The 15,962-nt window shown below is 41.6% G+C and overlaps 1 protein-coding gene across 3 annotated transcripts in view; it reads left to right on the top strand.

Moving 5' to 3' along the window:
- TANGO2 (transport and golgi organization 2 homolog) overlaps nt 1-15,962 on the top strand; it is a 39,541-nt gene that overhangs the window by 2,532 nt on the left and 21,047 nt on the right. For all 3 annotated transcript variants that reach the window (XM_064466558.1, XM_064466557.1, XM_064466556.1), the window contains exons 2-3: nt 7,053-7,174; nt 15,022-15,110. In XM_064466558.1, coding sequence (XP_064322628.1) covers nt 7,119-7,174; nt 15,022-15,110 — 145 coding nt within the window. In that variant the 5' untranslated portion in view covers nt 7,053-7,118. The remainder of the gene's footprint in view (nt 1-7,052; nt 7,175-15,021; nt 15,111-15,962) is intronic.

Below are 15,962 nucleotides of genomic sequence, written 5' to 3'. Positions count from 1 at the left end.
TCTTAGCTGCTTCCTCACTGAAGAAAGCCAAAGTATTGAGAAAGCTAAAAACAACAGTCTGCCTAAAAGGAGGAAGTCTAGCACAAGACTCTGGATCTGTAAAACTGTGGCAGAGGAGGACAATTGCTAGCACTCTTAAGAAACGCGGGGAAAGGCTGTCTTATTCCACCTCTTGCAAATGTTTTTAAAACATGGTGTGCTGAAAGTTGATGTTTACTGGCGTTTATTTCTCCTGGGAGCTGTACAGTGGACTTAATCTAGCAAGATGCCAGACAGAGAAACTTGGGAGCTGAAAATAAAGTTAGCTTATAAAACTAGGGAATGGCATGCACCTCGCATGTGACTTCCTGTGTTTTCCTAAGTGTTCTACTTTGCATTGCTGTCTCTTGCAATGAAGGCTGACCCTTCACCTTGGTAAGGTTACAAACCCTCGGTTAGCTACAAATAGTCTTTATACAGAGCAACCTGAAAGGCATCAGATTATGGATCCATGTATTGCCTCTCATCTTCGTCTTTAATGATTAATATCATTACACAGGAGCATGTGCTGCACAAGGGAAGTGCAAAAGCAAATCAGTAAAATGCTCTTAAAAATGCAGCTGTGAGACACTTTTCTGTGGGGGGAAAAGAAAAGCAGATTACTTCTAAAAACTAATCAAGCATCTCTTATTTTCCATGATTCTAAAGTTCTAAAGTATAAAAAAGATCTCATTCCACTACTGAAAGAAAAGGCATCCAATTTTATTCTTTTATGGCCATTTGAGGAGCGTAGTGCTCAGCTTCCTTTGGACAAATTCAAGGGAAGCAGTAAAATAGTTCTAGACTCTGCTGACCACGAGTTATTGTTGTGGTACATAAAACTCTCAGAATCGAGTGACTAATGGTCTTTTGCTGTCTCTTAAACTGCACCTAAACAGCAGCTTTGGATCTGTTGAGAAGCAATTGAGATCGCTGCGGTAACTGACAGGTGTTATTTATGATGCTTCATTTGCAAAAACAAAATACATAACAAATGGCTCCATTTTTCAAAGGCTGCTGCTGGGAGTCCTTAAGGGTAAAATGGTTTTCTGCCAAATTGTGAACTGATTGCTTCTAATCAACCAAATGATGGTGGAACCCTATGAAAAGAACATACACAATCTATCATGTTTTGGTCTCTTGATAGTCCCTCTAAACGCTACCTTATGCTGGCGTGTATCCACTCAGGCTTTTAACAGGTCGTTAAAACGAGCAAAACAACACTCTGTACTGTCTAACAGAGTACAGTAGTGCAGAATAAGAATGTTACTTTAATGTCATTTCCAAATCAGCAGTGCCATTTGGAGCAGAATGCTTAATTACAGGATGTTTGTAATTCTTGTCAAGCTGGTTTGTGTGTATTAGGCATAAGCTAGACAGCAAACTAGAAACATATTATAGAAATAGGAGATCATTGCCATCATTTCATCCTTGATAACTGTTGTTTTATTGACTAGGAATAATCAGACCAGATTTTATAAAAGCTCATTATCCAGAGAACGTCTTCACTGTCTCCACCTTATAGTAAGGTTTCCTCCCCCCCATTCTGCAGGCCTTGGCACGTTGCACAGTACGCATATTGCAGCTTGTATTGTCTTCAGAAAAGAGAGCCAGAAGGCGTGTGTTGTGACACAACTTAGCCTTTTTTCAGTTGAACTTTGTTTTTAACGAAGCCACCTCCTGTCTCTCTAAGGATAGTTCGGAAGACATATTTTCTGCTGAAGTGGAGCTAGAAAGTCAGTTTCTGATCAAGCTTTGGACTTGCTGTAAGATCAAGTTGCAAGTGTGGAAGCCAGTGCTGACCTAATCTTTTTCATCTTCTCCTCCCCTTGATCTGTGGGAGCCTGTAGCTGAATGACGAGAAGGCTGAGTTGAGCACATCGGCTTTGTAACGGCAGCTCTGCGCAATATGCTTGTCTCACCCCCAGAGCTGCAGCACCCTCTCTTATGTGAATATGAGCTTGAAAGAATGACACCTGTATGAATTTTTTTATTAAATGCTTATGTGCCTGCCATGTCTGACAGCCATTCTTCAGTATTTTTCCTCTTAAAGTTTGTTAATTGTCTTGAATTTCAGAATATCCAAATTTGAGTCTGACTTAAAATTCTTAAGTAAAAACATGTTGTAAGGCTCACTGGCTAATCCAGCCAGGGTATAAAGCACAACAGGTGTTGCGAATGCAATGCCAGCTTTGATCAAAGAAGGTACCAAAATACATTGGTTGCCTCCTTTGCCAGTTAAGTATCACTGCTATTTTAAGGGGCGGCTCTGTTTTAGCTGGCTTACACACTTCTGCCTGAATAATAAAAAAAGTTGGACTGTTTATGTAGGACCTATAAACTCTTATGCTTGTTTCAAGGCCGGCAGGTGGAGCCCAAGATAAATAATACTGTTTTGATATTTGGAGTTACTAAAAAGCACAAATGTAACTTAAGGAACTGTAATAACATCAAGCAGAGTTGATGGGCTGACAAAATGATACTGCTGTCGAATCAGTAGTACCAAATAATAGTGAAAAGGGATTCTAGAAAGGCATCAAAGTGTTGAAAATATTAGTCCCTCTAGAGAACTGTGGCAAGCGTTCCAAACTTATTCTGCTGCTGTTTTCTGACTGGCATTTTTTGCGTAAGCTTTATGTCAACCAGTACATTTGCACAAACAGTTGGACTGCGTTGATTATTTGAAGGGAATTCAATAAATCAGCTAATGGAGCCTGAAACCTGTTTATTAAAATAGTAGTCTTATGAGTGATTAATTGTCAACAGTTTTTTATTGAGTAATCCATTTAATTATCTGGCAGGACACCTAATGGGTACTGGGATCCATATATCCATAGTCAGCAAGAGTAGTCAATGGCAGTTCCCCATTAAAATTGTATTTTATGTCCCTGCTTTCACCAAGTGCACTTCTTTGCACTTTGTCACAAAAAAAAAAAAACCAACCATAAACCGAACCCAAGTTTTAAGGATTACCTACCATATTCGTGCCAATGCTGTAAATGGGTGCCTCCCAACTGTAGGTTGGAAGGACATCTCTTCTGACCTAGAAGTGTTGTTTCTGAAGTAGCCTGCTGTGGCTTAATATTGATAAATGTCAACCTTGATGCCCACACTGAGGAAAGATGAAAAGAGTGAAGCTATCCTATTTGCCTATGTGAAGTAGGGACCAGTGAATGGCTTGCCCATGAACCACTCTGTTAATGCCTTTTATGGACACAGGTTCATTTCTGATCAGCAGCCAGTAATATGTATCCTTGAAGTAGAAGCTGTAGCCCTTTACCTGCCAAAGGGCATGCAAAATTGTAATTACAGTGGAACTGCTTGTTTAGCTGAACTGTCACTGTCTTATTTTTATAGCAAGTTGCTCAACAAACAGGCAAGAAATCACTTCAACTAGATTTGTTTTTTTAATATAGCTTTTTGGTATGTTTCTTAAAGAAAGCTCTTTGAGATTGTCTCTTATTTTAACAAATATAATCTGTCCAATTTTTATTTTGTGGGCTTCTAAGGAGGACACTGCAACATGAATTCTCAGAGCCACGATTAGGATCAGTCTTGTGCTGCTGCTTCTTTTGCTATTTAAGACTCTTTTGGCATCATCAATGTGTCACAGGAGTCGCTGTGTAATGGTTGGCTCTGGTGGCTTTCGCATTCAGAGACAAGTTTACTTCCCCTGTAGGCTGCAGATTGGGGAGAAAAGGAAAGATAAGATAAAACAAAGATTTGAACTGTAAAATTGACATCTGCATAATTGAAATCACTGGCATGCGGTGAACTTGCTTTTTTGGTAGAAATACAACTAGCAGAGGCAGATTCGATAAGGTGTGTTAGAGTTTACATGGTAAAAATGTGATTAATATGAAAGAGTGCCTCTTTAAAATGCTATCACCAGGACAAACAGAAGGGTCATTGCTTTTCCTTTTTGGTGCAGCAACTTATTTGCATCTTTACAGTGTGGCTTATAAACATGGCCTGCAACTCGAGGAGGTGGGGGAGCAGTTGTCTGCAGGACTTGGAACAGGAAGGACAACGTCTTGCCCAGCGTTGAGCCTGGTGCAGCACAGTTGTTGTTCGTTGACATTCCTCCTGCTCCCAATTTTGTGTTCAGTCAAGCTGTTGTCAAGGGCAGAGTGCCGTTTCCATTTGCTTGTGGAGCTGTCTGAGGAGATTGCTTGAGGAACAGATGAGCGACAATCAGTCAGCTAAAATAAACCTTCGTTCTTAGTTTGGCATTTATTGCAATGTTCTAACGGTAATGCTGGGAGCCGGGGTTGAAAGGTCTCATTTCTCCTAATTTGAGTGTCTCATTGGTAATGACTTCAGCAAAAAGGTTCAGTTTGGGGAGGGGGAACAACTCCTGTTTGGTTTCTGTGTAGCCTGTGCATGAAGTTACATAAACAATAACCACTGTGAGATTTGCACTGTTAGGGAAAGAGGGGTAACTCTTATTTACCCCAACCTTCCTGGAGGCTTATGTTATATAGGGTTGTGCGTCCTTGAGAGGATTATTAGGGATCCCAGTCTTCTAACGGGAAAAATGTGCCAGACTTGATGATACCCCAAGTTCCTGCAGTTAGCCAATGTGTAGTTCACCTGCTAGGCTGGTCGGGTTGCTGAGGGTATGGTAGGGACCTGTTTGGGGGGGGCTGTAGAACGAGTAGAAGTGAATAATCTTCATGACTTTGTTCTGGCTGCACAATAAACATGCTGAAGAGCCCGAGTTGTGAGGAAACGCGTCTTCCATTTTCTCCTAGGGACAGAAAAATAAATGTCCAATGAGAAAGCGAGTATCTAGAGGCAGAGTATGTTGGGAGGCAAGAGAAGGGCATAAAGCAAGGCAGGAAGATTCTGGACCGAGACAAGACAGTGTTAAAAGAAAAGTAGCTGGTGCAGAATAAAGAATGATGAAATGTTCCAGAGGAGATAACTTGAATTTGGAAGCTCTGCAGTTAAAATACCTTCTGGTAGAAGAAATGGTAGCCTGAATAAAGAAACTGAGGGAGGGTATGGTGTGTAGGTACTGCCTAGCTATCTGGACAGCATCACAAATTTAAAGTAAAAAGTAAGTATAAAAGGTTTCAGAAGTACCTAGAGTTGTGTTATGTTTTAATTATGTTATCTGGAAATGGCACTGTGCTCTAGTTCATAAGCTGTGTGTTGCTCTAGGAAATCTGCTCTGTGATTTGAACCGTGACTGTAATTTTGGTTTGCTTCCATCTCTTTTTAAGAGTTGGAGTGGAAGGTGTGAAGATGTCAGTGTTATTGATGCTTAGCAACATACAGCAGCTGGGATACAAGATCCTGAGTTTTAGGAAAAGCTAACAAGATCTGTATGTAGAAGATCTAAGTCTTCCAGAACTGGTAGTTTGGTTGTTCAAGCCCAGGATAATTGCAGTCCACTTAAAATTCAGCAATAGGAGTCCGAGAAGGGTGAGAACACCTTCTTAAGACTGATGAGATTTTCTAAACAAAGCTGGATAGGGATCTTTTTTAGTAGCTGGCTAGTAAATCAGTAATCCAAAATTCAAGTCTGCATCTTCAATTTATGATTACTATCTAAAGCAGTTACTTTGGCATTGACTTGTTAGAGGCAAAGAAAGCCTACAATGTGATTTACTTCTGTTTTCTCTGATGCCTTACTGTGTAACCTGTTAAACAGACAATAGTTTGGAGAGCTGAGCTATGGCTGCTCTTAGCTGGTAGAGTATGAAGTCATCTTGGGAGGGAAATTCCTTTTGTTACAGAACAGAATTTAGAATACTTTGAGATAGAGGTATATATACACACACACACTCTTGTACTAATTTTCATCTTCCCTTGGCAAGCGTGTTGGCAGCGTTGCACCTCTTTTTGAGTTATTTCATTTCCCTCAGCAGAAGAGTCTCTGCAAAATACGAGATTGCAAGGCTGAACTTGCTGTCGCTGTCATGGCACAGCAAGCTAGTTGTGGTGCTGAACTGTGACTTGAGGAGCCAGCAGCTACTGGCAAGCTGCTAATTGATGAAATCTGTATAAATGCTGCACTGCTAGCACCACTTCTGGTAATACGAAATGTAGTCAAGAGTATCCATTTTCTGATATCTGTTAAGGTAAATGATGTGGAAATTAAAGAGCAGGAGAGACACTTTTTACGTAACTGGAAGTATGGTTAAAAATCCTACTTCTGTCACTGGGTTGCTCAGGTGGTCTTAGAGTTGTGGTGTTGAATCCTGCCTGTCCCCTTCCCCTCTTCGCCTACCTTAATCTTACGCATGGAAGAAACTCTCAGAGGCAGTAAAACATGGCTGTGTGTGGTTGGTTGTGTGCGATAATGGTTTTAGCAGCCACAAGAAGTAAGGATCAGGCTGCAGTTTTATTATCAGAAAAATTTTAATTGGGGCAACACAAAATATTTGAAAGCTGTTACGTGGCTGTGAAATGAAAGCACATTCGTCATGCCATCTGGGCACGACCAGAATTTTAAACATAGCACAAGTGCTGGAAACTTCAGCAAAATGTATGCTCTTGCCCAGCGTATTTTTGTTGGTACGTTATGTTTTTCCTAATGATAAACAATACTTTCCCCTGCACTTTAATAGCTTGGTGTAAAGTATGCTTTATCTACAGGTTTGAGAGAGTCTTTGATTGGGCTTTTTCCAGCTTCTGCAACAGTTTGAGTCTTATTTTCCCCTTTATTCTAACAGAAGCATTTTGCCTTAAGATATGGGGGGAGTAGTGGTACTTTATTGGTAAAGAGCAGAAAATGACTTCATAGTCTCTTTCGTGTACCGCTAGCATTCTAGACTTTGTCAGTATTTATCTGATGCTTGTATCTTTCCTAAAAATATGAATTAACCAAGCATAACTTTGAAACAGCCACTATAGCAATTTTGGTAGTAAAGCATTCATGGAAACAAATCTATTTTGGAAGTCCTGTTTTATTTGTTTATTGAGTGTGGTTAGTGAGAACATTGCAATCTGTAAGCTTCAGCATAGAAGCAAGGTTATCTCTTTATAATTTGCAGTATAATAGATAATCTTTATTTACTTTGTAGGCTCTTACAGGATGACCTTGCACTGAGCCTTTGTGGAAGAAGCAAGATTTAAACATCAATTCTTCGATGTGCATCCTTCTATTCAAATTTGACCCCCGACCAGTTTCAAAAAATGCATACAGGTAAAGATGGTTCCAGTTAAAACAGACTTGTTTCTGTAGGTTTTTTGTACAATTTCTTTTTGTAGTCAATGTTTGAATTAGAAACTCGAGTTCATATTAGGTGTTCAGTTGTGCTTTTGTAATGTTTACCTTCTTGACTTTCCCCTTTGGAGGAGTTACTGTAACCTTTTGAGAACCTTTTGTTTTTAGACTATGTCAGAAGACTTGGGCTCTGTAATCATGGACTTTTTGCTGGTGGTCTATCACCTGGTGTAGGATAAATCCTTTAAATATTATAATCCAGAGTTTGAAGGTCCTGCCTTCTACTTTACCACTTAAGCTAAGGGGAATCATGTTTGTAGCAATGAGGGTCAGGAAAATATGTAGTTTCTTCCAGCAGAGTAGTAGAACTGTTTGAAACCAGCAATTTGAATTTGGCCTGGAAAGTAATGGGCAGGCAGCAGAGCGGAAGTATTGCGGTTATTTACCTCTCTGAGTATTTATTTCTCCTCTGTTAGTGTGTGCTGGTCCAGTGCTGTAAGCCAAGAGAGTAAAATGCTATGAATCCCAAAGGCACTAATACTGAAACTTAACCGCGTAGGCAGCTTCTGGTTAACTTTGCCTTGCTGCCTTGTCCTGTTTCCTCCCAAGGAGGGTACCTTCTTGTTCACCGTGTAGTTCACCGCTCCGTTCCCTGTTACAGCATGGCTGCCGCCGCTCGCTCTTCCGCTGCGTTTGACGGAACTGGCTACCTTGTGAATAGGCGCAGTTGCTTCTTAAAATGCAGATAGATGAGGTTAAGGTTATTCATGCCTATCAGCTTGCTGTTGGGACACAGTGTACGTAAAAGATCCTCAGTTGCTGTTTCAGAAAATGCTGGAAATCAAATCTCACTGCTTTCAAGCTGATTATACTCCTGTATCAGTGTAAAGCAAGTAGCGCTGTGAACTGGAGAATAAGGAGCTTCTAGTATGTGTCCTAGTCTTCCCCCTCTCCGAAATCTGCTTGCAATTAAAATAACATTATCATTGGTTTATTAACCAATGATAATGTTAAAATTTTATGTAATTAAAATGAACATTTTAGGTAATAAACTCATACACATGACTATTAGATCTTCAGCCAAAAGTTTAAGACAAAACAAGCCTCCATGCTTCTATGTAAGTTTTACTGGAAGTGTTGATGTCCTACGGTGAGCTTCCCAAACACTGAACTTCCTACAATAACTTCTTCTCTTTACCGCCCTTAGTGTTAAAAGTTCATATCCGACATCAGTATCTTTGAGTACACTCAGTATGTAATGGAAAGAGCACTTCAGGCCAGAAAGACGACTGTGGAGTTCTATTGCTTTCTGTATTTATACATACTGTATAGATTCCATATTACTTTGGGGTACAAGTATTGGTGTTCACCCACAGACTGTCAGTCAGCATGCTCTGTAAAACACTGTGCCTTGCATTGACTTGTTTTTCTGCCATTTTGTACTGAGAAGCAGATTCTCTCTATATGTTTCTATAGAAAAATAGGAAATGGGAACCGAAACTTGACTTGTCTAGAGGGTGCATTCCCTTCTGCATCTGGAATCTGCCTAAAGAGGGGGTTTGTTTATGATGTGACTAGTGTTGAATTAATATATCTATACTGGGTCTGCATGGCAAGGTTTTGGTAGCAGGGGCACTACAGGGGTGGCTTCTGTGAGAAGCTGCTGGAAGCTTCCCCTATGTCCAATAGATCCAATGCCAGCTGGCTCCAAGATGGACCCACCACTGGCCAAGGATGAGCCCATCAGCGATGATGGGTGGTAGAACCTCTGGGATAGCATGTTTAAGAAGGGGAACAAAACCCATGCAACTGCAGTTGGAGAGAGGAGCGAGAATAGGAGAGAGGAACAGCCCTGTCGACACCAAGGTTGGTGAAGAAGGAGGAGGAGGTGATCCAGGTGCTTGAGCAGAGATTCCCCTGTACCCCTTGGTGAGGCAGGCTGTCCCCCTGCAGCCCCTGGAGGGGAGGTTAACAGTGGAGCAGATGTCCACCTGCAGCCCAGGGATGACCCCACACCAGAGCAGGTGGATGCCCAAAGGAGGCTGTGACCCCATGGGAAGCCTGTGCCGGAGCAGGCTCCTGCCAGGACCTCTGGACCCGTGGAGAGAGGGGCCCGTGCTGGAGCAGGTTTGCTGGCAGGACTTGTGACCCTGCGGGGGACCCACGCTGGAGCAGCCTGTTCCTGAGGGGCTGCACCCTGGGGAAGGGACCCACGCTGGAGCAGCCTGTTCCTGAGGGGCCGCACCCCGGGGAAGGGACCCACGCTGGAGCAGCCTGTTCCTGAGGGGCCGCACCCCGGGGAAGGGACCCACGCTGGAGCAGCCTGTTCCTGAGGGGCCGCACCCCAGGGAAGGGACCCACGCTGGAGCAGTTTGTGAAGAACTGCAGCCTGTGGGAAGGACCCATGTTGGAGAAGTTCATGGAGGACTGTCTCCTGTGGGAGGGACCCCACGCTGGAGCAGGGGAAGGGTGTGAGGAGTCCTCCCCCGAGGAGGAAGGAGCAGCAGAGACAATGTGCGATGGACTGACCCCAACCCCCGTTCCCCGTCCCTCTGCGCTGCTGGTGGGGAGGAGGGAGAGAACATTGGGAGTGAAGCTGAGCCTGGGAGGAAGGGAGGGGTGGGGGGAAGGTGTTTAAGACTTGGTTTTTATTTTCTTATTACCTTACTCTGATTTGACTGGTAATAAATTAAACTAATTTCCCCAAGTCAAGTCTGTTTTGCCCATGATGGTAACTGGTGAGTGATCTCTCCCTGTCTTTACCTCAACCCACAAGCCTTTTGTTGTATTTTTTTCTCTCTCCTGTCCAGCCGAGGACGGGAGTGATGGAGTGGCTTTGGTGGGCACCTGGTGTCCAGCCAGGGTCAACCCACCACAATATCCATTTATTTGGTCTGACTTTCTTTGTGTTTCTAGTTAGCAAAAGACAGATTCATCAATTTGATGCCCCTTGGAAAAATAGTTTGGATGTAAACTGTAGTTGTTTGCCAAGTGAACTTTCTGTCATGATGGATGTTTAAAAGTAAAACTTAGAGCAGTTTGCTTGCAACAAAAAATTGCATCAAGATTGAAATTACTGATTTATAGCAGAAAACAACTTGCTGTTGCTGTCAAAACAGGGAAACACTTTTGGGATCTTTTGGCCTAAACTCAGGAATATTTAATTATATTTAACTTTCTCAGTACCTTTTAAGTGATGTCTTGCTCTATACCTCTGAGATAAATTACTCTGAGCCATCTGTTTCGATGATAAGTGCCAGGCCATAGTGTTCTTGGTGTCTGATTTTAACATCAGATGCATAATTTAGTCCCCTTTTTTCCTGAACACACCATAAATAAATCTTTTTGCTTGTCTTTATTTGGAAGAATGTTGAAGTTTTTTCTTCTTAAATTGTTGCTAAGGTCTTTTCACCTTTGCCTCAGCTTTCTGAAGGACATAGGTCTGAGTATCAGTTGGGAATGGTACCCTCCTAATTCTCTGAACAGTGTTATGGCCATTAGACCAAGTTAGACCTCCACTAGTCTCATGCTAAGCGTAACTTTTCCTGAGTACTCACGTGTTATGCTCTGCTATAGCTCTGTTTGTTTCATGGTGAGGTCTTGAAACAATTTTCCCAACCGAAAGGGGATTCCTGTACCTGCAGGCATACTAATGTGGCTGGCCACATTAAAACGGGCACCTACTATTACTTTCCTTGCTATCCTCAACTTTGCATCTCTAACTAAAAGAAAGGTCTAAAATAGGCATTAAAAGTTGAAAAGACAAACTGCAGGTCATTGGCTGTTTTCTTGCGGCCAATAAACTTTCTCAGACTGAAACATGCCCTCCCGTAACACTTTAGAGAATTTTCCATCCAGGTAGACTTTGGTTTCTAGAGGAGGACGTTGGCCAGTTCTCCTCATGAGCACCTAATGAAGCAAAAAGCTTACATTCACCTTTGATATACTAATGAATCTCTGCCTTCCTGTTCCCTTGCAACTTGCTCTTCTACCCTCTTTCCTCTGTGTTCTCTGTACAGGCCTATTTGTAGCAGAGTTTAGTGCATGGTAAGAAACGCTTTCCTGTAGTCTGCTCTTATTGTCAGAGGTAACGTGCTGCCTTTACATCTTTCTGAACTATACTGTGTGTGTCTTTACAAATAAATACATGTTTCAAGCTTCAAAGCTGTAATCAGAGAGTCCTTTTTTATGGAACTGAATTACATCGCAGGAAATTGCTGTAATGGAATGATTTCTCATGTTTTCATCTCAGTCTCAACATTAAAATAAATCTTAATGCATAAATCCTAATACAGTTGAATTATTTCAGCCATAAAAATAGCTGAATAGGCTTTTTGCAATTTATTAGAAGATGAGGGTCACTTAATATTGCTCCCTTTGGTATGATTATGTTTCATAAAAGACAAAATGAAGATGTTTTGATTATAGTGATCCTGTGTACTAGCCTTGCGCTAAATTTAGGAGTCTGGGTATTAAACTTGAGTTGGGGAATATTCAATCACACCAGAAAGTCTTTGCTTATTTTCAGTATTTAGATCCTATAAACAAACAGTGGTTTTGTGTCAAGAACTACTGAAAGCAAAATATAATTGGAGCTTCAGGAAGTGAGAAATGCACTTCAGCCAAACCATTTTTTAACAGTGGAGATTTTTATTTAAATAAAAACCTGTAAGAAGAGGATGCGTGCTGTAAATGGAGGATATTCAAGCAAGATGACAGAAATCTGTTAAACCAGCTGAAAGCCTATAGATCAAAGACTGGAATCAGCTGGAAGAAGAGAAATAATGCAAGTCTGAAAGGAACAATATTATGATTATTTGGCATTGGAAGGATTAAAAATGCACATACGCTGTGCTTTCCAGCAGATGCTATCTTTGTTGGGCAAAATACTAAGCATCTTCCTTACAGAAAGGAGGCCATTGAAGTGTTAGCCATTTTTATTTTCTCTATAGCTAATTATAATTCTTTATCTGTAGCATTTCTAATGCACAACTGGCACCTCGTGATCATCTTGTAAGACATTTAACATTGTGTTAATGAAGGGACGAATTTCCAGAAAGGATTCAGAAACCTGCAGAAAATGTCAGTACATTTGAATGCTGAGAAAAATAATGAGATTTCATTGGAATTGATTATTGTGTTGTGGCTTAAAAATTGGAATGAAAATTGTATGGTCTGGCTTCAGTTTACAGTAGCAGACGTGGCTTCTGCTGTGTAAATGTAATTGATATGCAGCTGGTAGGAGGAACTCGAGGTGCGGGAGATACTGAAGTTATAGGAAACTGGTTAAGAAAACCTGCAGGTTTCTGAAAGATGGCATTTCATTAAAATTAAGTATTAACCAACAGAGTTGGAAAGAATGGGGAAGACTCACAGTCTCGAAGCTGAAATAAAGGCAAGTCATGTTACGGGCAATAATGAGCAGGACTTTGGAAGCTCTGGCCACTGGATCACGGCAGGGTGCGGTGGAGTTGTGCGCAAGCGTGTCTGCGGGCACCTGGTGCCCTGAGCCTCCGGCATATCGCTTGCCGAGGGCTACAGTTGTCTTCTGCTCTTTACTTGGATCTGCCAAATCCACTACCCGCTCTTCAGGTGGGTGTGTTCTACCCATGAAAAACATTGTCTTTAAATTCCAACATAATGATTGAAATAAGACTGGTGGAAGAGCAGCATCAAATGAAAGCTCATCTCCAGGTTTGAATATAGCAGTGTCTGAATGCTGATTCTCAGCATAGAAACCCAGTAACACTTCTAATTCTAGCTTTTATTTATAGATACCCTGCATCTATTTGATGTTGCAATAAGTCATTAAATTTAGTTTCAGATGCTGTCTTCCATTGCTTTTGAATAACAGAAAATGTTAACTTTCTCGCTTTCAAGAAGTGGATGTGCACAGTCAGGCTGGAAGGGATCCAGAGAAGGGCCACCAAGATGGTCACAGGACTGGGAAGCTGCCAAATGAGGATGGGCTCAGAGAGCTGGGTTTGTTCAGCCTTGAGAAAAGGAGGCTCAGAGGGGATCTCGTCTCCATGTACCAGGACTTAAGGGGCAGCTACAAAGAAGATGAAGACTCCCTTTTTACACGGAGTCCCATGGAGAGGACAAGGGGGATGGACACAAGTTGCCCTTGGGGAGATTCCGATTGGACACCAGAGGGAAATTTTTCACAGTGAGGACAGTCACTGTTGGAATAATCTCCCCAGGGAAGGGGTTGGCTCGGCCACGTTGGACACCTTCAAGATTTGGCTGGACAGGGTGCTGGGCTGTCTTGTCTAGGCTGGGCTCTTCCCAGAAAGGTTGGACTAGATGATCCCTGAGGTCGCTTCCAACCTGGGATTAGCCTAGACTTCTCTTTCTCGTGCTCTGGCGCCAGCCCTGCTGACAGACGACTGCGGCATGCATTCCGTGAGGTATTCGTGTGCCCGGTAAGGTTGTACAGCAAACAAGTTGCTTTGTTTAATAACTTCTGCTGGATGCAATGGACAGAGAAACAGTTTTTGCTTTTCAAAGTCCAAAAACTGAGACTGTTCTAAATTCCTCTGAAGGCCTCTGGCTGCACTGACTCTTTCAGCCTCACCTACTTTATGTTCACAGCCTGACTGGCTTGAACTGGTGTTATGGTTGAATTTGACTGGTCTGCACTGCGACCAAGCCTGGAACTTCTGAGGAAAAACTGTCTTATCTTGCATGTCCGCTGCTTCTGAAATATTGTGTTGAACTTGGTCTTTCATCTTCAGTGCCGTTATGATAACTATCGAAGTACAGAGCAGAGGGAACCAGGCAGAGCTAGCAGTTTTCTGTCACTGCTGTTTCCAAATAATGTATGGTGTTATTTAATATCTGTTTGTTTTCTAAAATCATCACATTTTAGATGGCATGTGAAGAGCTGCAGTATGCTTTTTGTCAGGACAGCACTTGGTCTTGTGGGGTGCTGTGTTTATTTCTAAATATAAATAATGGGTTTCATCCAGCAGCAGTTTTCAATTGCATATTATTCTTCATAACTTCTTCCTCCCTCCTGATTGTGTATCCTCCAGGGCTGCTTGTAGTTTCTCTGCTGTAAGGGCTGACTCTCATTAAGGATTCAACTATTTTGTCCTACTGTTCTGGTAGAACTCAGATTATGCAAGCAACTACACGTGCAAAAAAACCCACAAAACAACAAAAAACAGAGAGCAAAAGCCCCACCACTTTACCTCTTGACTGTTACAAAAACACATGCCTTTTCCCTTTACTTCTGTGCTTCCTTGAGCATGCTGTTGTTTCTTCAAAGGAATTTCAGTGGGGCTGGACCTTTGAGGCTATCACAGATTTCTCTCTCTTCCAGTTACAGACAAAAGCTTCTGACTTGTATCTTTGAACCACATAAGTAGAGGTTTAGGTGTCAAATTTAGATTTAAAAAAGTACTGTAACTACATGATCCTAAGTAATGATCCAGTAAGAACATAGTCTCATGCTTCAGATTTTTTGGATGTTACTTATAAATCTGTGGGTTACCTTTAAATTTTCTTTAATTAAGCCGTAACCTCGCATGCTGAGGAATCTTAAGATTGCTTAAGCCATCTTAATTCAATCTGTTGTGTTGTAAGTACTATTCATTGACAATAATAGCTGCCTCATTCACACAGCAAGGTAGACTTGCTGAATGTCTCAAGACAGAGAGGCTGCTGTCAGGTGTCATTTGACCATTATACTGAGTGATAAAGGTGAGATGGGAAAACAGTTTCATGCTTAAAATGAGCTAATGCTGTGGCAAGGATTCCTGCCTGTACCGTGAAGTTCCTGTTGGAAATTAATAGTATCTTTTCCCTCTTGTCTTCTACAGGCTTATTCTAGCAGCTAATAGAGATGAGTTTTACCACAGGCCATCCAAATCGGCGGATTTCTGGGACAGCAGCAATGAGATCCTTAGCGGTATGTATGTCTTGCTGTTTCGAGTGGTGTTCATACGGCGTGTAAGGGAATTGTGGCCTGGATTTTTTTTGTTATTGGGGTGGTGGTGTTGCATTTCTAATAAGAAATATGCTGCTTCTCTGTGCTTCTGGGGGAAGCATGTTGTAAGCTTGAAAGATGAATTGTGCTATTTTATTTGTGGTTTAATATCTTGTGGAGTTTTCTTCCCAGTTTGATGTTCTTACACTGATTTCAGACCAAGCAGTGCAATGGAAATATATCAGATTAACTTGTCCATCACAAACTATTAATTTAGCTTTGTCAGATACACTGAAATACTTCTTCAAATAGGTGGAATTAGTTATTCCACAGACTCAGTGTTTGTAAAAGCGACTTAAAATCATTAAACCAAGCCTCAAGAAGGTGAAAACTTTCTCATTTCTTACCAGCTAATAATTTATAGGCTACAGAATAATTTTAGTTATTGATCCATCGGTTTATTAGCTTTCGTGTCTACATTTTACTAAACTGCCTGTACAGTCACTCAGCTGTCTGGTTGTCTTTTGTAGGGAATCTATCTGTAGTCATTTTTAAGTAAAATCAATACCTCTGCCTTCTCTCAAACAGAAATGAAGCTCTGGAAGACAAAGCATTGTTTAAATGCAAGATTTTGACTTCACAAATACTCTTTGTTGATGCCGTGTGTTATTGTCATTGGCAGGGAGGCCTGTGAGGATAAATGACTCCCACTGCACTGCAGCTCCCTTGCTTCTGAAGTTCTGGCTGACGGGTGTTTTGTGCCAGACATTCTGGATGCTGCTTCCTCTGCTATGTAGCAGTTTAAAACAAACAAACAAACAATTATCCTGAAAA

The sequence above is a fragment of the Phalacrocorax carbo genome, chromosome 15, assembly GCF_963921805.1.
Source record: "Phalacrocorax carbo chromosome 15, bPhaCar2.1, whole genome shotgun sequence".
In the NCBI taxonomy this organism is placed as follows: Eukaryota; Metazoa; Chordata; class Aves; order Suliformes; family Phalacrocoracidae; genus Phalacrocorax; species Phalacrocorax carbo.
This window is presented reverse-complemented; position numbering and strand designations above follow the sequence as displayed.